The 24293-nt window shown below is 38.0% G+C and overlaps 2 protein-coding genes across 20 annotated transcripts; one reads left to right on the forward strand and one right to left on the reverse strand.

Annotated features, from left to right (window-relative positions):
- Nucleotides 1-426: 426 nt before the first annotated feature.
- CBX3 (chromobox 3) lies at nucleotides 427-12940 on the reverse strand. Of its 7 annotated transcripts, none has more exons than XM_012773345.3 (6): nucleotides 12410-12940; nucleotides 10934-10985; nucleotides 7774-7916; nucleotides 4712-4874; nucleotides 1983-2077; nucleotides 427-1660 (listed from the first exon to the last, which is right to left on the reverse strand). In XM_012773345.3, exons 2-6 carry the CDS (start codon nucleotides 10955-10957, stop codon nucleotides 1534-1536), a joined length of 552 nt encoding a protein of 183 aa, XP_012628799.1. In that variant the 5' UTR covers nucleotides 10958-10985; nucleotides 12410-12940; the 3' UTR covers nucleotides 427-1533. The 7 variants fall into 7 exon arrangements, with proteins under 7 accessions (XP_012628799.1, XP_012628798.1, XP_075862472.1 ...); XM_012773344.3 differs by lacking the exon at nucleotides 12410-12940 and adding an exon at nucleotides 12152-12293; XM_076006357.1 differs by lacking the exon at nucleotides 12410-12940 and adding an exon at nucleotides 12148-12277.
- Nucleotides 12941-13166: 226 nt separating this feature from the next.
- On the forward strand, nucleotides 13167-23465 carry HNRNPA2B1 (heterogeneous nuclear ribonucleoprotein A2/B1). 13 transcript variants are annotated; one of them, XR_001156181.3, is made up of 13 exons: nucleotides 13168-13392; nucleotides 16314-16349; nucleotides 16447-16557; nucleotides 16691-16837; nucleotides 17093-17303; nucleotides 17465-17566; nucleotides 17643-17723; nucleotides 18193-18255; nucleotides 19616-19735; nucleotides 19963-20085; nucleotides 20809-20891; nucleotides 22253-22386; nucleotides 22927-23465. XR_001156181.3 is itself a non-coding variant. In XM_076006349.1 (12 exons), exons 1-11 carry the CDS (start codon nucleotides 13387-13389, stop codon nucleotides 20868-20870), a joined length of 1062 nt encoding a protein of 353 aa, XP_075862464.1. In that variant the 5' UTR covers nucleotides 13168-13386; the 3' UTR covers nucleotides 20871-20891; nucleotides 22253-23465. The 13 variants fall into 13 exon arrangements, 11 of the variants coding, with proteins under 11 accessions (XP_075862468.1, XP_075862464.1, XP_012628795.1 ...); XR_001156182.3 differs by having other exon boundaries at nucleotides 22253-22323; XM_076006349.1 differs by having other exon boundaries at nucleotides 22253-23465.
- Nucleotides 23466-24293: the final 828 nt, after the last annotated feature.

The following is a 24293-nucleotide window of genomic DNA, read 5'->3' on the forward strand; positions in this document are numbered from 1 at the left end:
CTGACTGATATAAAGTTCTGTATCATCTGTGAACCCACTGTTGAGCAGTGGTAGGTCCATAACGGGATACTTAATAAAGAGCACAGGTTATCATTTCCCTTTTGCTGTATGGATTACAGAAATCAGTAGAAATGTTTCTATCAATAGAATCTGCCCTACCAGAATACCTAATTTTACTTAATTGAGGTAAATTTCTCCTAGGGATCAAATGAAACTAATTTTTATCTCCCCACTAGAAATATTCCTGTGGCAATACATACTCTAAGTTTAAAATTCATAGGCTAAAAGGATCTAGGCTATTTACTCTAATGCCTTACTGGTATCATCCAATTTATAAATAAGAAGATAATTCAATAAAGTGCATATGTGGGGGCATTCCTAGGCCTACCATAAAGGCAATCGGATAAAGAAAAAAGTCTAATCGCATAAAGGAATATAAAACTATTTATTGACCACTGTTCACCAGTATTTACAATAAAGTAAACAATATACAGTTGGATAACATTCTGATTACTACAAGGCTGTTTTCCTGGCTTCTGCAGAACCAGTAACCCAAATACTGAAAAGATTGAGCCTACATGTAAGAAATGAGTTGGGGTAAGGAAAAAACATGCAGTCAATAGATTACAAAAAGTTTGTTTACCCATTACGTCAGCACATCTGAAACTGCCAACATTTCTAACCATCTGATTAAGTTTCCATGAGCCAAGCCTCAGATATTCCATTAATCATGAACTTTTATTCAATGCAGCATAGGGATTTCAAGTTCTTGTAAAACAATTGCTCACTAGGGGAATCTTTAATGTGCATTTAACTAAAGTCTTGTTTACAGTATTAGAACACACCAGAATTTATCTAGTTTCCTCATCTGGGTGGGGAGATTGTTGGTAGCGATAAAGCTTTTCCTTTTAGGAATTCTGCAAACACAATGTTGCATTTATATGAATAAACATGCAGCTATGTCTTCAGATATGGCTGCCTTTAAATTATCCAATTAATTACGAACCGACTATTCAGTTTGAAATGTTATGGCTTCAGGAAAATTTTCAATTCTTAGGTTGCTCAAAATGATAGCATCGCAGACACATGGGCTTACCCGTGATTTTTGTTTTGGTGAATGTTTAAAAACAATCATTTACATATGCATTTTACGTATACACACACAAAAACAAATTAAAAAAACCCAGAATGGTCCTTAGGCATGAGTTAAACACAAGCTCTGATTGAATAATGGGTATGGAAATTTCCCCTAGCATTTAGAAAAGCTGTTCCCTAGCGCAGAGGAAGTAATATACCATGGTATCATATGTTCTTTTCTGATAAAGGAAGCAACTACAGAAAGCTTTTATTTGTTCAAAGTAACCAGTGCTATTGATGCAACCCCCCCCCAACAACTCTCTCAATACTACTTTCAAAACAAATGTATCAAACTTGATTTATTAGATGTAGTTATTTCTTCACACTAGTAAATCAAAAACCAAGACCCAGATTTTATATATATATATAAATATATATAAAAAGCAATGCAAACAATTATTGAGCTTCATCTTCTGGACAAGAATGCCAAGTTAGTCTCTCTTCATAAAAAGCAATTACAATTTGAGGACACTTCATATTTGCCTCTTTTGCCAGCACCAAATCTGCCTCATCTGAATCTTTCCTGTTGTGAGGGGAAAAAAATCCAGTTAAAAATCTAAATTGCTATGTCAACGGACGACAAGCATTCATTTAAGAATAATCCAATCATAAGGTATTTAAATGTTTTTGGGGGTTTTATGTTAGTTGTAGCTATGTTTCAATAAACTTAATTTTCCAAAGCAGGCCATAATTTGTGAACACTTGTGTCATAAACTAAAGTAACCAGAATCATCCTTTCAGCAGATAACTACTTTCTACTTAATGATGGAAACTACTTATAAAACCTTTCCTAGATAAATTTATAAATATGTCTAATCTTTAAAATATAACACCTGCATACTTACCATTTCATAAGAAACATTAATTCTCCACTGCTATCTGTGGCACCAATTATTCTTTCAGGATCAAGACCTCTGGCAAAGCCTCTTGGTTTGTCAGCCTATTTAGGAGAGCTTGAGTGATTATTTACATACATGTTTCCATACAGCAAACTAAGAATATTAACTTCAAATTTAGTTTCATGATATAGAGCTTTTAAACAAACAGCTTCCAAAAGTGAAACAAATGAGTAGAGCCAAGAGCCCATATTTGGTATTAAAATACATAGTAATTTCTATTAACTTTAAAAGCAGAAAAAACAAATCTGGGTATCTGATACCCAATGTAGAATACTTAAAAACATTCTGAATCAAAAGTCAAGAAAACAGACAAATACTTTATCTAAAAGACATTAAGGGTGGACTGAGTGGGCATACAAGAAAAAATAAATTCCTTTATTTCTGGTATTGGTAACTAATAATTATAAACTCTTGAAAGTTAGTATTTCAAATATATTCTGGGAATTAGTCTAAATTATCTACCTATTTTAAAAGCATAAACAAAATACAAATAGTAAAAATTGTAAAACTCAGACTAACTAGTATTGCAATGGTATGAATTACAACAAACCTTATAAAGTACTTAGTATAAACCAGTGGTTCTCAAAGTGAAGTGTAAGAACACCTGGGCGTCCCTGAGACCTTTTTGGGAGGGGGTTCTGCAAGGTTCCCTCTTTTTATGTATTCATGACTTGGATGGTCTTCATATACCTCCACCAAAACCACATACTACAACAATCAAATGTGTAAAGTAGAGCTGTCTTTTGTTAAGCCGGACCTTGAAGATGTCTGTAAAGATATAAAATGCCACTCATCTCAACTTTCCTCTTGCCTCAGCCTCCCAAGTAGCTAAGACTACAGGCACATGCCACCACACTTGGCTAATTTTTAAATTTTTTGTGGAGATGAAGGTCTTGCTATCAATATAGACCAGACTGGTCTCAAACTCCGGGCCTCAAGCAATCCTCCCACCTTCACGTCCCAAAGTGTTAGGATTACAGGTATGAGCTACTGTACTTGGCCTAAAATTTGTTTATAAATATAAAGGAATAGAATAATGGCTCTATCCCCCTTTATAGACAGTGTGGTTTTGAGTAAGTTAACCTCTTTGCAGTTCGGGTTCATTTACAATAAAACAAAAATAATTTATAGTCTCTATCTCATAGATATTTCATAGTATATAAAATATAAATTACTTAGAATACTGGTTGGCACATGGTTAGGATTCAATCAATACATGTGCTAGGTATTGTCATTAAAGTTGTGCTTCTGTTGGGCATGTCATTTCATTTCAGAACCAAATTAGCAGCCAACTCTTGTTTTCTCACCTGTAAAACAGGATCATACCCATTACCTTAACAGAGTTGCCACAAAGATTTCAGACTACCTGCAAAGTTCCTGACATCTGATTCAAATGATCAAATTTCAAATCCAAAGTTCTTACCAATTAATCTGCCTCGTATGCTTAGTGCCTGAGCCTAGAAACCGATTCAGCACTAAGGCCTTTCCTAAAATTGCTATACTAGGCTACTAGCAGGGCAAATATAATTACACCTAAGGATGGAAGAAGTTACCCGACTTGCCCGAAGCTACAGAAACATTAGTGAAGCAAAGACTGGACCAAAGTACATGTGCAATGAATGAATCAAATGGCTCAATTCATGTCAATAAAACATACAGCACTAAGAAAAAAAATTAGCCAGGTGGAACGATGCACACCTGTAGCCCCAACTACTTGGGACGCTGAGGCAGGAGGACTGCCTGAGCCCAGGAATTCAAGGTTATAGTGAGCTACAATTGGGCCACTGTACCCTAGCCTAGGCAACAGTGTAAAACCCTGTTTCAACAAAAACCAAATCAAAAAATGTGTAACAATTTTTATTATTAAAGATTATATATTATTTCAAAATCAAAGTACTATTTGCCAATACAGAGATCGCAAGCAAAACTACTTTCTGGTGGTCAATGCCATTAATGAACTACAATCAGATGTACCATTTGGACTATTTTCACTGTAAAGTCTTTCAACAATCCAATCAGTACTGTTTGTACTTAAGATTGTTAGCCTTGGATCATAGGTAATTGGTTTGATTAGGGATCAAATCCAAAAAACTATTAATAACAACACTAGCACATTTTAAGTGGTATAAGCACAGTGTAGGCTAAATCATATACATCCTTTTTGTCCTACACATTAAGCATTTATAAAAGGTTTCTTCATGGCATTTTAAAAATATTTGAGTTTTAAAAAATATCTTAAAAGGACTTAAAAATCAGCCCAGGTGTGGTGGCTCACCCCTTTAATCCTAGCACCCTGGGAGGCTGAGGTGGGAGGATTGCTCAAGGTCGAGTTAGAAACCAGCCTGAGCAAGACCTTTGCTCCTTGATACTGGGAAAGGTGTCTCTACTAAAAATAGAAAGAAAATTAATTGGCCAACTAAAATACATAGAAAAAAAATTAGCTAGGCATGGCACATGCCTGTAGTCCCAGCTACTAGGAAGGCTGAGGGAGAAGGATCCCTTGAGCTCAGGAGTTTGAGGTTGCTGTGAGTTAGGCTGATACCACACCACTCTAGCCCAGGCAACAGATCTGTCTCCAAAAAAAAAACAAAACAACAACAACAACAAAAAACTTAAAAATCAAACCATCAACCTTTTACAAAAAGATATTCTGGTGCACAATGTTTTATACTTACAGCATCTCTTTTCTTCTTTGATTTGCTATCATCAGATTCACTGTCAGATAAAGACTTTCTTTTTGTACCATCTTTTTCTTTACCAGCTTTTTGAGAATTAAGAAATGCTTCAATTAACTCTGGACAATCCAAATTTTCTTCAGGTTCCCAAGTATTGTCAGCACTGTGTCCAGGAACAAAAAAAAAAGAAAAATTGATTCAATTAAACACAGTTCATCACCATCATCTGGATCCATTTAACAGATATCTGAAAAAAATGTCCTCTCTACTGCAGATACTAATCATTTCTTCCATTTCCTCTATATTGTTTTGAGAATCTGTCTAGATTTCCTGCTTTCACAGCCCCAACTAAGCGGGCAATCTGCTATTTTTACCTCCAAATTAAATGAGCCTCACTCCAACACTGTAATTGAAGCTAATATTTCTCCAAGTCTCACAATTACTTCAGAATTTTCTCAAAGAGCTTTTAAAAAAATGCAGATTCCTAATTCCCAACTTGAAGTACTATATCATATCATGGCTAGGGTTGGGACCTCCACTACGGTATTTTAAAACAATGATTGAGGCATTCTTTTTTTTTTTTTTTTTTTTTGAGACAGAGTCTCGCTTAGTTGTCCAGGCTAGAATGAGTGCCGTGGCGTCAGCCTAGCTCATAGCAACCTCAAACTCCTGGGCTCGAGCGATCCTTCTGCCTCAGCCTCCCGAGTAGTTGGGACTACAGGCATGCGCCACCATGCCCAGCTAATTTTTTCTATATATATTAGTTGGCCAATTAATTTCTTTCTATTTATAGTAGAGACAGGGTCTCGCTCTTGCTCAGGCTGGTTTTGAACTCCTGACCTTGAGCAATCCGCCTGCCTCGGCCTCCCAGAGAGCTAGGATTACAGGCGTGAGCCACCGCGCCCGGCCCAGAGGCATTCTTAAATGTTAGATGATTTTAGTTTTTGCTGGGTGCTCAAACTGGGAAATGATATAAAGCAGGAGTTGGCAAAGCAGAAGCCAAATACAGCATTTTTATGGCCTACAAACTAAAAATGTTTTCTTTCGTTTTTAAATGATTAGAAAAATATTTCAAAATAAAATTAGAATTTCAGAGCCCACACAACATTACTGGAACACATTCATGCTCATTTAACATATTATCTATTTCTGCTTTTGCACTTCATATGCAGAGATGTTGTAGAGACACAGACCTATAGCCCACAAAGCCTAAATAGTTACTCTATGGCACTTTGGGGAAAAAAGATTTCTGACTCCTGATATAAGGCTGAGATGACCATTTCCATGTACTTTTCAGAAAGGCTGTAAAGAAAATTAGTATCAATCAACAAATGTGAAAGTAAGATCATCCTACACAGCAACTGTCTTGCTAATTTTTTGTGCTCTGGTCCAAAGAGACTTTATAGAACTAGATGAAATGAAATTAATCATTTTAGAGATACTGGGAAAGGTGCTATTAACCTCTGTTACTTACTTAACAACTTCGTTGGCCGGTGTGGTGGCTCATGCCTGTAATCCTAGCACTCTGGGAGGCCAAGGTGGTGGCTGGATCGCTCAAGGTCAGGAGTTCAAAACCAGCCTGAGCAAGAGCGAGATCCCATCTCTACTAAAAAAAATAGCAAGAAATTGGCCAACTAAAAAATATATATATATATATATAAAAATTAGCCAGGCATGGTGGTGCATGCCTGTAGTCCCAGCTACTCAGGAGGCTGAGGCAGGAGGATTGCTTGAGCCCAGGAGTTAGTTAGAGGTTGCTGTGAACTAGGCTGATGCCATGGCACTCTAGCCCAGACGACACAGCAAGACTCTGTCTCAAAAAAACAAACAAACAAAAAAAAACACCAAAAAACAACTTGGTCTGCTGATATCCTGAGATTCCAAAATTGGCAAACCTAAATTATTGGGTGGAGGATGACTTAAGAGTCTCTATCCTGTATTATATTCGTTAGTCTTCTACATTACCTAATACATTATACTGCACAGAGCAAGTTCTCAATCATACTAGCGGCCTTAAGTTTTGGAAGAAGAGTCTATTTTCTAATGTTTTGATGGGGAGAACATAAAAGGCAAATAGGGATTTTTTTTAACAAGTTAACCATTTGAAGGTAATTAACTCTGGCAAACTAGTTAAATCTAATTCTAAAATAGTCCATAGACTTATTTTGCTTCATTCTGCTATCTGCCGGAAATTTTTTAGTGCTAAATTATGCACTTATTATATATACTTAGGCTTAACTACCAATACTGAAGGATAAAATAGGTAAAAATAAATCTTCCATTGAATTCGTAATCCCCAAATTGTTATGAAGGTGGCTTTATTTGTGAACAGTGGAGGAAGCTGTAGATAGACATTTGAAGCCTCATCCCTGGACTACCATATGGCCCATGCTCAGGAGACTATTGATGTCAACCTATCCATTTTTAATTGTCACTGCCCATGGAGCTTTGGCTTTCTGTTTTTGTGGTGTCAGGTAGAAGGATCCAAGTAGATTTGCACAATAAACACAGATGTTAAGAGTACATAATTTCTCTCTGTTTAAGTCATTCAAAACACAGCTAACATAAAGAGTAATTATGAAAGCAATTTGTAAAGAGGAACACAAGGAACCAGTGAGCCTGAAAAATGCCCAGGCTTTATTTTTTAGAGATTAGGATACAATAAACCTAATATAAGACCTAGATTACGATGAGTATTTCTTTTTAAGACCCACTAGTCTATATCGTACAGCTTCAATGTTGTCCAGCATCCTCTGTATGGAGTGAAACAATGTCGACTAGAAATTCCAGTATAGTATCCAACTACGTTAAAATGTCTCATATAGTAAACTACAACTGACAATTTTACAAATTTGACTCCCCAGGGTAATAAATTGGCCTCTGATTTGCTTGGTTTCAACTGTAGACAAAAGATTTGGCTCTTCTGAAACTGACTTCAAATAAGATATCTTAAAATTAAAAATGTTTTTAAAGAGATCTCTGGGAAAAAGAGGCTAAAAACAAATTTTTAAGCCACTTCACTGCAGCTAAACATATGATAAACAAGCACTGAGGTTTCTTACTCTGTAAATCCCTTCCACTTCAGGAAATACTCCACTTTCCCATTTACTACACGTCGATCCAGTACTTTTTCCACCACAAATTCTTCAGGCTCTGCCTCTTCAACCTTTTTACTCTTCCCATTCTGTTTCTTTCCCATTTTTTGCTAAAATAAAACAAAAAGGAACTTAAGAAACACATTCCTATTGAATTTTGAGCACATTTTAAAGACTAAATTGCTTATATTGCTATATTTGACACAAATTTTTACTTCTGTATCCCAGGACAGACATCTTCTGAAAAGATAAAAAGCCCATGGACAATAAAGGAATGTGCTTTATTCCGTTGACTTAATTCAAACTTATGACCCACCACTCTTCACCAAAATGATATAATCAAAAACATTAACTGGAAAATAATTATCTTTTCTGAGTCCCATCTCTAAGTAATCTATAAGACTAAGTTTACTAGAGCTTTCACTATTTCAACCACAACACAGCAACAAACGACTACATATAAAGTGTCAGAGGACAATATAGAAAAGAATAAGTAGTATTTACAGACTTGTTGAAACTGTACCCAGATAGTAAGATCCTCTCTCAATTCAAACATTAATGTTAAAAGCCTCAATGCTATAGAAAAAAGTTAAGTATAGAATGAAAACATGGTTTAGGATTCTGATATCAATTGCAGGGTCAATCATGGAGATCATGAGGAGGTTAAAAAGGACAAAATTATTTTTTCATAATCCTAATAATGCTATCACTTAAAGAGGCCAAAATGTCAGATGTATTTTAATTCCTTAATGTATAAAAAAAATCCTTCTTTCCTGCTTTCTCAAGAGAAAGAGTCTAAGTTGGTAACCAATATAATTCATTTCAAAGGTGTTTGCTCTTTCACTGTGTTGTCAGGGCTAGAGTGCCGTAGCATCAGCCTAGCTCACAGCAACCTCCAACTCCTGGGCTCAAGCGATCCTCCTGCCTCAGCCTCCCAAGTAGCTGGGACTACAGGCATGCGTCACCATGCCAGGCTAATTTTTTTTCTATTTTTAGTTGTTTGGCTAATTTCTATTTATAGTAGAGATGGGGTCTTGCTCTTGCTCAGGCTGGTCTCCAACTCCTGAGCTCAAGCAATCCTCCCACCTTGTCCTCCCAGAGTGCTAGGATTACAGGTGTGAGCCACAGCACCTCGTCTAGTATAATGCTATTTAAGAGAAGCAGGAGACCAACCTCAACCAGCTATTTCTAGTAGCTCAAACAGATTCATTCCAGGAGGGCTGAAAATAGGTAAATTTTTAAAAACCTGAAATGGCTAATTAAAAGGTATTAAGAGTGGAAAAATCCCTAATGTAATGTGCACTTTAAAATACTTTTATCTTAAAACACTGCTGTTAAAAAATAAAACTCAATTGCCTAGTCATGAAAGCTACTCCACAGCATGCAAGCAGAAGAAATAACAGCAACATCAAGACTGCAAAAGGATATTTCAAACCATGAAAGCACATAGATGTACATACACACATGAGAAATAAAAATTCCCTGGAATTTTAAAAAATGCAGCAAACATTTGATTTTGTTGGATACCATTTCCAAGTTAGGCCTTACTATTCTAAGTCAAAATACTTTAGTACTAAGCCTAGTCAAATAGGTTTTTCTGCCTCTTGAAGGTAAGAATGACAGTGAGAAGAACAAAGAGAAATTAGAATAGACAAAATTTATTAGATACAAATCCTAAATAAAAAAACAGCTAGTGTCCACAAAGGAAGGAGGCTAACAAAATAAACAGGATGTCAAAAATGAAAAGGATACACACTAAGATAAACCTTTGAAGTGGTTAATCTGTGATCCTTTTCAATACAAGAAAATACAAATACCAATAAATAACAGACACCAAAGACTGCCAATTCGCCTGAAAAAAGCCAGTTTAATTTTAATGGGAGCATTTGTTTGCCTTCTGTATCTATATTCATCCTCAAAGCCTCATGGACAGCTAATTCCTCTCCCATCTAACACTTGGAGGAGGATACGGGTAACTGTAAAGTCAACTATCTACATTTTGGTTTAATGATTATGGAATCCGAAGGTCAGCTCAATCCTGAGACATAAAAGACACTTTTGTTTTCCCATTGATGGCTTTGACCTATACATACAGTATACGGGAATCATCTGTACCACAGACTCACCAGACAGGCTTTACATTTCATATCACAATCATTTTCCAAGGCACTCGACTTAATGTAAATCTAATGATGGCTCAAATTAAAAATCATCAACTTGCCCCTTTTCAATGTGAAACCTAAAGGGAGAATATACAGACCCAAACCAAATACTCTGCTTTACTTAGATGTTAACACTCACCTTTATGTGCTTAAGATTAACACAATGTGTTAGAATTAAATATTGTGGGAACCATACTGCAAATCCTGTATTTTTATATGAATATTCCATTGTTCTTTAGGTTTATAACTTGATATGGCTGAATATACATGTCTTTACACATTTGTATAACTTGTTAGGAAGCCTAAGAATGCAAACTTTGGGTTTAAGAAACCACTGTAGAGAAAAAAATTAGTCACTCAAAAGATGCAGAAAAATCTAGCCTTCTCTCTTCCTGATATTTGTGATTTTGTTCACCTTGTGGTTAAAAAACAAAAGAACGATGTTTTAAATTTAAGATTCTTCTGTATTTGAGTAAGCAAGTTTAAAGCAGGACAAAGTGACCAAGTAATTTGAAAGATTCAATAACTTTTGCTCCACTCTAGTGTGTACAACGTACCTATTCTCTAAACTGGGCATTACTGAAAATATTTGACTTCACTAGAACTCAGTAGATTCAAGGAATATTATGCCAACCAACAAGGACTTTACAACTTTGTTTATGTAACATTCTTTTCCTGTTACATAAATTTGTGCATTTTTATTTGAAGATAAAAATACTCAGCAAAATCCAGACTGTGCTGTCCTAAGATTAGGTTTAAGACACTGTTAAGCCAAGTCGGTAAGTATCTCAATGTAACGTTTTCATTGTTGTCCTTAATTTTGCGCCCACATAATACAGGGAGAGCTAAAAAAAAAAAAAAAAAAAAGTACAGAAATTTTTCAACCACAGAGATGCAAAGTTATAATTTTTTGGGAAAAAAACTTGAGTTAAATCCTTATATATTTTAGGTTTTCATTAACTTACCAATGTAGTTTTATTGGAGGCCATTTTTTATTGCAGACTTGAAGAGCTATTACTAGAAAAATGCATGACAGTTAAAAAGAAGTTTGCATGACACAAAAAAGGTAGCTAAACACAAGTTTTGTTTGGATTCCAACCCCCAGGTAGATAGTGCACTTTCCAAACGTCTATATACTAATCTGGAAAAGCAAATGTGAGCTCCTGCCTAAACTATTACTGACAGGCTATGCCTAAGTACGTATAAGGGTGATTTTAACCAAGTGAGTCTAGAAAACCTCACTGGAGACCCTGGTACCTGAGACAGCTTTACATGGTTAAAAATACTGGACGAATATTTTTTTCCTGTCTAAATCTCACTTATAATAAATTCAATTTCTTTAAAAAGGACAAACTTTTTGATTCATAATCACACACAATTACCCAAACAACTCACAACGGTAAACATGAATTTTTTTCTCTATTATCTCTGAACGTTCAAAGAGGCTCCTATAGGATCCTAACTAGATCTCTTTTCAGAAACCTTCTATCTTTCCAATCAGTAACTAAAGCAAAAAACACACCGAGATGCTCCAGCCCCATTTCGTGACCCTTAAAATGCATCATCTCTTATATACATCCGCTCTGCCTAAGCCCCAGGCCTGTCTTGCCTTAATCCTGCGGCCTAAGCGCCCGCCCCCCACCCGGGAGCGCGGGCCTCGTGGTCAGCGCATCCGCTGGGAGAAACAAAGGCCGCGGCGCGGGGGCTCAAGGGCACTGCGCCACACGGCCCGCGCCAAGCCCCGGCGGCGGCCACGTAACGGAGCGCCAGCCGCAGCCCGGGGACAGCGGGCCGCGCGCGCCGCCAGGCCTCGCGGCTGCGGGAATGCAGCGCCTTTCCCCGAGGCCCAACTCTCCGATCCACCACGCGTGGAGGATGGCCCCTCATCTTGCACGGGGATGGGGGAGGGGGGAGGGAAATGCGCTTTGTCTAGAAATAAAGCGGCTGTCGCCACGGCTCTCCACCCTCTCGAGGACAGAGCCGTCCGCCCAACTAGCTAAAGGCGCCGGCCCAGCGCCACGCCAGCCCCGGTGCCTCCATCCGACCCTCCGCTCCTGCCTGCAGCCCCCCGATGCGGGGTCCGGCGGAGCGGGGCAGAAGTGGGGAAAGGGGGGGCCCGGGGCGCATGTGGTATCTTAAGCACCACCACCGAATGAGAGCGAGAGATTAAAAAAGCCACCGACTTCACCGCCTCCTGAGCTGCTCCGGGTCGCGGGTCTACGGCGTCTCAGGCCCTGCGCGCTTCAAGCTCGAGCCTCATCGGAGGGGGAGGGGGAGGCGGCGGCGGCGGGGGAGCTGCGCACGGGGCCGCCGGGGGAGGGGGAGTGGCACCGCCCACGGTGGGCGGCCGCGAGGGGCGGGGCCGCGGGCGCGCGCCCGGCGGGGGGGGCGGAGAACCTGGGGCCCGAGGGGGGAAGGGCGGCGGCGACTGCGGCACTTACCGTTCGCGGCGTGGCGCCTGGTGGTCCTCCGAGGGGAGGGAGCGGGAAGGAGGGGCGAGGACGGTGAGCAGAGTCTTCTCGGCGGATGCTTTTCCGCTTCGCGGCGGCGGCGGCTGGCGCCAAAACCCGACTCCGCCCACCTCCTCGCCCCTGGGGTTGGGACCCTCCAAACGCGAGGGGAGGGAGGAATTGGGAGCTAAAACGAGTGCCCGTCTCGGGTCACTCGCAGGAAACACCTCTCTCGACCCCGAAGGGTCAGCCTCAAAGGCCAGGGTTAGGTCGGTTAAGCGTGGACAATAATTTGTTGACTAGAAGCCGCTTTGGGTGTTTCCGGAAGGGGCTGAGTTAGTCCTCTGCTGGGGAGGGAAAACGAAGGGGGAAGGCGACAAAGATTTTTATAGCGGGAGAACTAAGAGAACTGTTCAAGGCGTAGCTTCAGGGACCACCTCCCGGGTTGAGGGGGCTGGACCTCCGGGCTGCGGATTAAGCTCCTCCCGACAGCGTTATTTCAAACTGCGCGACCGTTTCTCACCTGCCCTGCGCTAAGGCGGGGGCTGGACCTAATTCAGAGAGGAAGTAACGCATAAGACTCGAGCCTTCCGCAATTCACTAATCCCATTTACGCAAGTGACGTCAAGCACTCTCACTGGCTACGAGTGGGGGAGGGGTACGTACTTGGCGTAAGGGAGGGTGCAGAGCGTTCCCGCCATTAGCGGCGGTTAGGGCGTTTACGCAACGGCCTGACGTAAGGAAGACGCGTTGGTCGGGGGGAAGGTTCTAGAAAAGCGGCGGCAGCGGCTCTAGCGGCAGTAGCAGCAGCGCCGGCTCCCGGGTGGAGGTGCTCCTAGCGGTGTTGTTTCTCGACCAGTGGCAGTTCTCACTACAGCGCCAGGACGAGTCCGGTTCGTGTTCGTCCGCGGAGATCTCTCTCATCTCGCTCGGCTGCGGGAAATCGGGCTGAAGCGACTGACTCCGCGATGGAGGTAACGGGTTTGAAATCAATGAGTTATTGGAAAGGGCATGGTGAGGCCGTTGGCGCCTCTGTGGAAGTCGGCCAGCTGCCTCCGTGGGAGAGCGGCAGGAAATCGGGCCGCCTCGGTAGCGGTTGGTCTGGAGATATTTGTAAGAGGGTCGATAGCGGAGGCCTGACTGTACAAACACCTTCCCCACCCTCAGCCTCCCGGCGCCATTTCCCTGTACTGGGGGTGGGGGAAGGGAACTTCCACATGGCGGACGCAGCCCCGCTTTAGTAAAAGTGGGGCGCGGAGGCGGGAATTCTTATTCCCTTTGTAAAGCACGCTGATTTGGGGGCCCCGGCGTCTCCGCGTTGAGCGTTTCGGCGGGCATCGGGTCCCCGTGAGCGAGTCTGCGGAGCTTCCCCTCCCCCCCTCTCCCGGGAACCGGATTTGGCGGCCGCCATTTTCATGTCTCTCCTTTCTCGCAGCGTTTTTCTTTTAACTCTCTGAATTCTGCTAGTTTAATTTCTTTACCAAAGCATAGACGTGGTTAACTATTTTTCTTTCTTCTCGGGCTGTTTTCATGCCGTTTCGAGGTGGATTTGGAGTGTTTGTGAGCTTGGATCTTTAGAGTCCTGCGCACCTCACTAAAGGCGCTCTGCCTTCCCCTCGATGAAATGGCGCCATTGCGCTCGGAAGCCACACCGAAGAGCGGGCGGGGGGGGGTCTCCAGGGCTTGCCGGCGCGGTTTAAGACAAGGTATTGCGGCCTAGGGCGTTGGGCCGCTGTTGACGCGAGCCAAATTGTAAAGGAACCATTTTATCTTCTCCGATTCTTTGGGTAACGGTTTTATCTGGGTCTGCAGTGATTAAAAGGGTAGTTGAATCGCAGGGAACTGGAAATAAAAAAACTTGGAGCCCTTAAATTAATAGCGACTGCGAGAGTGGCAGTGAGGAAGGGAGGCTATTTAGAGGGGAGGGATATTCTCAGAATCCTTTATTGCCGTGAAGGATTCCGTTTAAACTGTAGAAATTGATATCTTAACATTTTTATTGGGAAGTTTAATCTTTACTGGGTAAAACAAAACCATGGGTCTTTGCAGATAAAGTAGTTAGGAAGGTGAAAAAATGATTTTTATCGTTAGTTGTACTGTGGTTAAAACATGGCTCAGTCCTTTAATGCGTGTATATTTATGTACAAAATTGTTTTAGGCCTGGGCCACTATGTATTTGAAATTTGTCACTTGCTTTTCTCATTTATGCTTGCAATCATGGTTGGTCGTTACATTGATAAACATAAGGGCTCAAACGAAGGGGGTCTATCTGATTACTTTCTTTGACCCTAAGCACGTTTATAAAATAACTTTGTTTATAATCGATAGTGGACGTCGGGTAAGTTTGGAAAATGTGAGGTAAGTAATGAGTTTTTGCTTTTTGTTAGTGATTTGTAAGACTTGTAGATGTACTTTTATCTCTAATTTATTTGGGTTTAGAGAAACGTTATGTACAGATATTTAGAATAGATGAAATTAGCTGGAAAATTCAGATAGCTTGCTAAGTAACCATTTTAAAAGACTGTTACTTGAATATCATATAGGAGCTAGTTTGATAATTTCAGTTTTTCTTTTTAAATTTCCAGAATCCTGAAAACTCTGAACTATACAGGAAAAAAATCTGGCTGAATTGGTTCCTACCACTGTATATTTGAGCACTTGGGAGAATATGCATGGAGGGAGAACCTCCATAGAACTGGATTTAAAGCAGCAATACTGCTTGCTAGGAACAAAATTCTTGCATTAAAAATTACATTTGACGTTTTTAGTTTGCCTTGTGCATTATAGCAGTTGATTCTGGATGTCATGACCTATTCAGTGTTAACCGGATTTTTAATTTTTTAAGCTTAGTTACCTTACTAGGTAACTACCTAGTTAGTTTACCTAGTTGATTCATTCTTTTTTAACTTCCCAAAATAAAGCGCTGTTTAGTGCAGCATATTTGTTTACTGCTTTGTAGATGATAAAAAATTTCAGCACAGATTTTTTTCCTTTGTACAATTTGAGTCGCTTGTCTTGTGCAGTGTTTACGCCATATGGCCACTTAAGTTCAGTAAGAGTGAGCTTTCAATGTATTTAATGAATCGATTATCTTTAATTTACTCCAGGTGAATGTGTTGCACTGTATGTACAGTTAGCTGAATAGTAATTCAGATTTTTCTCTACTCCTAAATAATTATGAGTGCCCACCAAAAAATCAGTATCTTAAACTTTTTTTTTTAAGCTTTAGGTGCTGCTGGTCTTAAACATTAGTTTGTCTGGCTTAATAAGAGACTATTTTTAAGGTCATTTATGTATATCTTGAATATTTAGATTTTTTTCTTAGTCGGCAGTCCTTGTGGGGAGAAACTTAATCACATTTATTAGGGTTTTTTTGGGTTGAGAGAACTTAGTATCGCCACCAGAGGGGGCAGTTAAGGGGAAAGATATCTCTTCAGATAATGAATCCTGAAATAAATGGTAGACTTTGGGTCATAAAGGAACCTAGAGTTACTTTTTATATTTTAAAAAAAGTCTAAATTGGGTAAAACTAACTACTGTGTTTTTAGGCAATAGGGTTGAATGAAAATATTTATTAGAATTCTTTAGTAACCCTTTACAGGATAGATTTGTTCCTTTATCTTTAGGAAGTTCTTTTATTTTTTTTTTTTTTTTTTTTTTTTTTTTTTTTTTTTTTTATTTTTCACCCACTTGTGACTGTTGATATAGGAAGTTCTTTTAAAAATTAAGTGATAGTAAATGTGTTCAAGATAATTTAATGTTGTAGATTTAGATCAAGCATTAATGACTTTGAAACTTGTATAGTTCAGCTGAGGCAATTTTTTGGTGTAGCACAACTAATATGCAGTTTAACATATGGTTTAAATTTGATGTAAGTTTTTTTTTTCCCCCCCAGAAAACTTTAGAAACTGTTCCTTTGGAGAGGAAAAAGGTACTCTGCCAGCAGGTCACCTCATATTTAAGAATTTAATTTCCTGCATACGAAGAGAAAATGTAAATAAAAATTGAAATGGTGTTTTCCTTTGCAGAGAGAAAAGGAACAGTTCCGTAAACTCTTTATTGGTGGCTTAAGCTTTGAAACCACAGAGGAAAGTTTGAGGAACTACTACGAGCAATGGGGAAAACTTACAGACTGTGTGGTACGTGAGTTATGAAATTCAGAAGGCTGCAGAAAATAACTTAAAGCAGTGTTTCTAGTAAAACTGTAATTCATGTTGCAGTGTAATAACAAAAATAAGATAAAATGCTTAAGTTTACCCTTTGGTTTTCAAGGTAATGAGAGATCCTGCAAGCAAAAGATCAAGAGGATTTGGTTTTGTGACCTTTTCATCTATGGCTGAGGTTGATGCTGCCATGGCTGCAAGACCTCATTCGATTGATGGGAGAGTGGTTGAGCCAAAACGTGCTGTAGCAAGAGAGGTAAGCAAAACAACATGTTGAAGATCTGAGTGTGGTTTTTGAAATAATTAGTTTTTTTCCTTGTTAAAGCTGTATTGGGTTTCTGGATCTTTTCCTTCTTAAGCTAACTTATTTTTCAAAAGACTGGGCTGTCAAAAGCTTCCTTTGCCTGGTATTCTATAATAAGGTAGATAGAAGCTGTATGTGGTATGCTTTCAATCATGCTTGTGGTTTCTTGTGTCAAGATGACTTTTCTTCTGACCCCCACCATATTAGGAGTCTGGAAAACCAGGGGCTCATGTAACTGTGAAGAAGCTGTTTGTTGGTGGAATTAAGGAAGATACTGAGGAACATCACCTTAGAGATTACTTTGAGGAGTATGGAAAAATCGATACCATTGAGATAATTACTGATAGGCAGTCTGGAAAGAAAAGAGGCTTTGGCTTTGTTACTTTTGACGACCATGATCCTGTGGATAAAATTGTATGTAAGTGTCTATAGGTGCTATAGGTATATTTGGCTTTTAACATATTAAACTTTGGGTATGTTAACATCTAGAACTTAATTAAAAGGTGAACTTTCTGTGTTGGTTTACTATTGCAGTGTTGATTAATGGAGTCTGGGTTTGTTTGTTTTTTTTCATTCCAGTGCAGAAATACCATACCATCAATGGTCATAATGCAGAAGTAAGAAAGGCTTTGTCCAGACAAGAAATGCAGGAAGTTCAAAGTTCTAGGAGTGGAAGAGGAGGTAACTTCATTGATTCTCTTTTTTCTTTCTTTTTATTTGTGGAAGTGCTTGCTACTAACTAGGGCATTTATTGTAGGCAACTTTGGTTTTGGAGATTCTCGTGGTGGTGGTGGAAATTTTGGACCAGGACCAGGAAGTAACTTTAGAGGAGGATCTGGTAAGTTCAGGTTCTAAGTGTTTAAAGGCTGAATGTACATAATTAAAAATACTAGTATGAGTAAGTTTTAATTAGAATTAGGAAATCTAATCTAAATTAAAAGGTTTTTAAGAAAAAAAATACGTTGAATCCTGGTGAATCCCCAACTTACAGTTAAAAGGTGAAGAGGGGGTTAATACCAGGTGTATTTATCTGAATAGATAATGTAATGAAGTGCCAATAAGAAAAGCTTTGGACCCATCCATTGTTATTCCTATCTGTAAACAAATGGAATCTCTTAAATTGAGCTTGCTCAGATAAGATTTAATTATGTATTTTTATGATTTTTTTTTTTATGAATAAGCTAGTAAGCACTAGTGTATTCCATCATAAGGTTTTCATCTTGGGGGTTACTAATAGAATGTGGAGGGAATGACTTCTAAAAATTGAGTAGGGTGAACAGTTTATAATCATCTCTTTTCCTCACCAGATGGATATGGAAGTGGACGTGGATTTGGGGATGGCTATAATGGGTATGGAGGAGGACCTGGAGGTCAGTTTCTTTATTTTGATTTCTGTGACTTAAACTTAACTGGATTGTATATGTTTGTTTATCCATCAGCTTTTGAAGTCGTCTGTATTTTACCCTTTATAATGGGCTTTGGGTGATAGTGGTTCAGTTATTTGGCTTTTCATTTGTAATTTATTTGCATCTTAGCTATTTTATAGCTTAAGGAATATAGTGCAAAGTCATGGATGGTTTAAATGAGAATTTAAAGGTGCCATCATGCTATCCCATTATTTCTTAAGTAAACAAATTGGACTGAAATGTGATTTTTTTATATACCAGAAAGGTTAGAATACAGGAATTGATGACTGAGATCAATACATGAAGAAAAGGATATATAAGAGCAATTCTTGTCTTAGCCCTTAAATAGATAATGGGTTTCCCAGGAGAACATCTAAAAAGTAACCTAAGGAACTCTCAAAATATATATATATAAGTGTGCTCTTGGCTACAGATAGGGTTATGAGCCACTGTTGGACATCAAGTTACAGCTTTAAATGTATCAGTTTCATTGGAGTACAGGAAAAGGGGTTGATAACTTCCTAACTGGCTTCCTAATAAAAAAAGGGACATTTAAAAACTGAGCTAGCAGTAGATTTTATCTCTGGATTTGCTTCCCATTTATTAGGCATAACAAAGTTGTGTATCAAACCTTTCTAATGTTACTATAAAATTTTAATTTAAAATTACAGCTTGTAAATAATTTGAGACTTGGTGTACCAGTTTTGAGAAGTTTTTTTTCCCTCTTTAAGGGGCTAGATTGAACAAGTTAGTTTTGATTTATACAAACATTTACTAATTTCTGGTTCTCTCCCCATATTTACTTTGGAGAGGGTAGTGAACAATACCATTTAGTAAAGAGCAACCCTTTAGGAAAGAGACATAGTAATTCATTTCATAGGGAAACATGAATTGGGAGTTTAATATTTTGGACCAGTAGGAAAAAGTGGCTGTTCTACTTTCTCCTTAGCACATACTGTAATCTACTCCTCACAATCCTTACGCAAATTACACATGTATTTCAAGATACCTTCAAAGAGGGATCCTTAATATCTTCAGTTTTAGGGGAAAGCTGTGGTATTACAGGTATTTAGGTTTCGATAAATGGTTTATGCTGTGGTATTATAGATATAAGTCTCTCTCAGTGGGTTATCCAGTTGGCTATGGGTAGGCACCCCAGCCCCCAAAAGTTTGCCAAGGATAGGTGTTCAGCCCTTAAGTGATTTCGTGGAGGGAATATATTTATGAAAATATGTATTTTGGAAAGCTGGAAATGGGTGTGATAAGACAGTTCAAATGGAATTGAAAATATTAAGTAATTACTTAAAGGCTTATTTTATAATAGGTGGCAATTTTGGAGGTAGCCCTGGTTATGGAGGAGGAAGAGGAGGATATGGTGGTGGAGGACCTGGATATGGCAACCAGGGTGGGGGCTACGGAGGTGGTTATGACAACTATGGAGGAGGTAATAAATTCACCTGCAATTCTTGTGGGAATTTGGAGTGGAATTAATGGCTTTTAAACACTTAATTTTTCATTTCACTGTTGTCATTAGATGCCTTTAAAAACTGTAGATAGGTGTTTTGCATATATTGTGATATGTGGGATTTTCTTAGTACTCAGCATGTATTAGTGGTTAAATGTTTGTTTTATTTTGAGGTCCATTATGCTTGTATTCCAATTTTTTTGCAGGCAATTATGGAAGTGGAAATTACAATGATTTTGGGAATTATAACCAGCAACCTTCTAACTATGGTCCAATGAAGAGTGGAAACTTTGGTGGTAGCAGGAACATGGGGGGACCATATGGTGGAGGTAATTAATTAGTTGAGATTCTTCACATTTTTGCATGATTAAAAGATTAGTCTTTCATGTCTTAAACATACTAAGTATGTTTATGTTTGAGTAATTTTCCCATTATGTACAGTGTTACTGGATTAAACACATTTTGCAGAGATCTCTACAGAAGTACATCAACAAACAATAGTAACATCAAATTAGAGATTGGGTGGGTGGACAGTGGCTGAAGTATTTTGGACTGAGGAAGGTAGTTAAGATACTTCTGGTGGGTTTTTTTTCCTTTGTCCTTGTCTAATTAAGGAGAAAGTAAAAATTACTGAGCATATTGCAAGTGGTATAAATTGGTATGGTGAGCCTCTTTGAAAGTTAAATAGTTCTTCTATGCCTTTATTCAAGCCAGTTTAGCTTAATTTTCAAGAAAGTTTTTAGTAGGGCTAAAGATTTTATATGTATTCTTGACGATAGTTCTAAAATTTTTACTTTCTCCAAAATAATGCTGAGGAGGACCCTTTAAAAAATATAATCAGCAAAATGTATTATAAAGTTTAAAGATTTTAAGAACAGATGCCTGAACCTTGGGTAATTTATCTCCTAAGCAATTTGGCTAATTGGGCACGTTAGGTTATGATCTGCTTGTTTTAAAGGCTGAATTGGGTATAAAATAGTCAACTATCGTATTAGGCTGATCATTGGAAATCAAAGTAAGATTGCTTTCTCTTGCTGTTCCAACAATTCTAGGAAACTATGGTCCTGGAGGCAGTGGAGGAAGTGGGGGTTATGGTGGGAGGAGCCGATATTGAGCTTCTTCCAATTTGCCATGGGTAAGTAGCTTTTGAGTTTTACAATTATTATTGTCTTGGGAGACCTAGCTGCAGGAGTAAAAGCTTTTTAGGATCATGTTATCTTTCCTTAAAATCTGGTTAGATGGATAATTTCATAACCTATTTTTTTTTTACTCTTTACTTCTGTTGAAACAGGCTTCACTGTATAAATAGGAGAGGATGAGAGCCCAGAGGTAACAGAACAGCTTCAGGTTATCGAAATAACAATGTTAAGGAAACTCTTATCTCAGTCATGCATAAATATGCAGTGATATGGCAGAAGACACCAGAGCAGATGCAGAGAGCCATTTTGTGAATGGATTGGATTATTTAATAACATTACCTTACTGTGGAGGAAGGATTGTAAAAAAAAATGCCTTTGAGACAGTTTCTTAGCTTTTTAATTGTTGTTTCTTTCTAGTGGTCTTTGTAAGAGTGTAGAAGCATTCCTTCTTTGATAATGTTAAATTTGTAAGTTTCAGGTGACATGTGAAACCTTTTTTAAGATTTTTCTCAAAGTTTTGAAAAGCTATTAGCCAGGATCATGGTGTAATAAGACATAACGTTTTTCCTTTAAAAAATTTAAGTGCGTGTGTAGAGTTAAGAAGCTGTTGTACATTTATGATTTAATAAAATAATTCTAAAGGAAATTGTGTAATTATAGACTTTTTATTTTAAATAAGTTAAGGAGGGGGTAGTATAATTAAGGTCCGTTGCAAAGCTGTTGTATATTTGTATAAGATAAATGCTGGTCAGATGTAAGTGTGTTGTCTGCAATTCATCAGGATTAAATTATATAGTTAACTTAAGGGATATCTCTGCAAGGAGAAACACCTTTTTAGATCTTTTAGATGCTGCCTCTTCAATGCAAGGAAAGGAAATAACCCCAGCGAGGTACTCTTCAGGGACACAGGTCTAGTACAAGAGAACTCTTGACACGGCTACTAAGTTCAGCCAGTCTTAAAAAACTGCGCTGTTTCTACAAAGCTTTAAACTACAGTAGTTTATAAGGATGCCAACGAAAGCTGAGGGTGTAGAGCAAAATAGTTCTAAGCTTCAGTTAAACTTCTTTAGGTAAGATCTTATTTACTTTTCCTTTCTTAATTTTCCTCCCTAAAAGATAAACTAATACTCTTCAATGGTCTTTCAGTATAGTGGTTCTTATGTAGTTTAACATAGCTATAAATTGAGTTTAACAATTTATAAACTCAAGAAAAATTTTTAAACCCTGTTTTCCAATCTGTCATTTACTTAAATTATTTTGGTTGTTTTTCCCTTTTTTTCCTTCTTTCCCACCCCCTCCCCCCTCCATGAAGATTCAGGTGCTTAACATATCATTTTTTTCCCTGCTGGAATTTTAGCATTGATATGAGCCATGGACAAGTATATTCTGCTGCCACAAAGACTAAAGTGCTTCATTTCAACAGCTGAGGCAAGCCAAGTGATCATTAATAAAGCTTTTCTTGGTTCCTTCAGTGGTGTTGGTAGTAAAATGGTAGGTAAAAGTTAGGCTGCAAATTCAATAAATCATGAGATTTCCCATCGTTACATCCTTGTGTATTCACATTTCTTGGATCAAGCATTTCAAGTGAATTAGGGGATTTTATTAAAATAAAGACATTTGTTCTATTACTTTATGGTTCTAGCTTTACCTGCTTATCACAAGGCTGAAAGAGAAGGTAGGGGCAAAATGTTTGAATCTACTTTCAGATAATAGTTTATGAGTAAAGTTCTACATTATAAATCTTGTATGTATCCAGTACTAAATAGTTGGGTTTAAATGTAGTAATTCTTGCCCAGTGTCCTACCCTGAAGAAAGATGTAGGTTGGCTGCTGAAGTTCATTTCTTAAACTATAATATCAATGAAGTTTCATTGCCTGGCTTTATTGCCTTTTCAGGAATGTGATATTCAGGGCTTATTCCACTATATGCACCAGTGAGTCTTCTTTGATCCTAAGACCACCACTGAAGTTATTTAGGTTCTTTGGACAAACATGATAAACTTCTTCAGATACTTTTTTTTTCCTTTGGCAGGAAGGTGTCTTGCTGCAGGTAACTAATGAAGAAGTGGTCAACCACAGAGTCTTCAAGAAATAAGAAATTCTGTACCATCTGAAAGTAGTTCTTGTTGGTGCCTTCATTTAAAAAACACTCTTTAAAGATAAAAGGGAAATGTTTTCTGATAAAACAAATTTCATTTAGTTCAGGTTCTTGATATAAAACAATTACAAAATGAGTGTTGTTTGTAAAACAGTAACATCAAATCAGCTAGAGATGTATCATGTTTTAAGCTAGGTTTTGTGAGTAGATACATTAAAATTCTATTTTAAATATAAAGTTTATAAAATAAATACTTTTGTATCTAAATACTTGGTGTAATGTTTACACATAATGTGTCAATCTTGTTCTATGAACATACAGTTGTCTAAAAGATTGCTATCCCCTAAATTTTTAAAGCAATTCACAAAGCTATGCATATTTACATTCTTTCAATATTAACAGACAAATGAGAAGAAGAGCATTGTGGACATTATTGGCTGTCCCTAATAAAATGCTATTCTTTATGCACTGTATATTCAGCGTTTGAATACTACTGCAGTTTACTGACTTTACCCTGTATGTTTAACATTGCTGGTGATGTTTTGAAATCATGAATTTTAAGTTAACCAGCTAGAGTGGTCCAAAGTAACTGGCTATGCAAAGCACTAAAACTTAAAATTTCTCGTACTAGTTTGTCAAATGTCAATTAGTTTTTTTGCATTTTACACTTAGTAGATGGATATCAGTGGTCATCTTTCTAAAGGGTTAAACTTGGATAAAAATTTAAGTCTTTCCTGTTCAGCCATTTACCTGAAATCAAACCAGAAAAATATCAAGGGCAAAGTTAACTGACTTTTTTCAATTAGTTTATTTTGATAATAGATATCTCACAGGTAAGTCAAACTAATGGTTATGAGCCATATTTTCTGTTTGAAATAGTAGCTGCATCTGTCACTTGCATGAATGCTTCAAAGTTAATTTTGAAGGTTTAAAAATGGCACAAAAAAGTTGAACTCTCAAGAAGTAAATAAGCTGATAATGTACCACTTCAAATACCTAACTCAAACTAGCAAGGTCAAGGGAATGTTACAAATAATAGGGAAAGATTGGGTAATGCACAATACGCTGAAATGAACTGGTTTATGAAAATAAGGGTTTACTAACAATGCAGGTAATGTTGGATATTAGACATCTTCCTGTGTGTGTATTAATCTTTTTCATTAGAAATTGAATTTAAGGTATTTATAACCTAAGGCACTAAAAGAACAACACCTACTTGTGTGTATTATTGCTATCATTACTTCAATATAAAAGGCACTTCAGAGCAACACACTCTTCAGCATCTGGAACTTGCATGATTC

The sequence above is a fragment of the Microcebus murinus genome, chromosome 9, assembly GCF_040939455.1.
Source record: "Microcebus murinus isolate Inina chromosome 9, M.murinus_Inina_mat1.0, whole genome shotgun sequence".
Taxonomy (NCBI): domain Eukaryota; kingdom Metazoa; phylum Chordata; class Mammalia; order Primates; family Cheirogaleidae; genus Microcebus; species Microcebus murinus.

Bases quoted from the DNA above. Each gene is read 5' to 3' on its own strand.
- HNRNPA2B1 (XM_076006349.1), top strand. The intron at 17,304-17,464 runs GTAAGTGTCTAT...TTTTCATTCCAG, and splicing joins TCCTGTGGATAAAATTGTAT to TGCAGAAATACCATACCATC. The intron at 20,086-20,808 runs GTAATTAATTAG...CAACAATTCTAG, and splicing joins GGGGGGACCATATGGTGGAG to GAAACTATGGTCCTGGAGGC.
- CBX3 (XM_012773343.3), bottom strand. From the start codon at position 10,197: ATGGAATATTCATATAAAAATACAGGATTTGCAGTATGGTTCCCACAA. The intron at 2,078-4,711 runs GTAAGTATAAAA...TCTCCTAAATAG, and splicing joins CAAAGAAGAAAAGAGATGCT to GCTGACAAACCAAGAGGCTT. The intron at 1,661-1,982 runs GTAAGTATGCAG...CCCTCACAACAG, and splicing joins TTAATGTTTCTTATGAAATG to GAAAGATTCAGATGAGGCAG.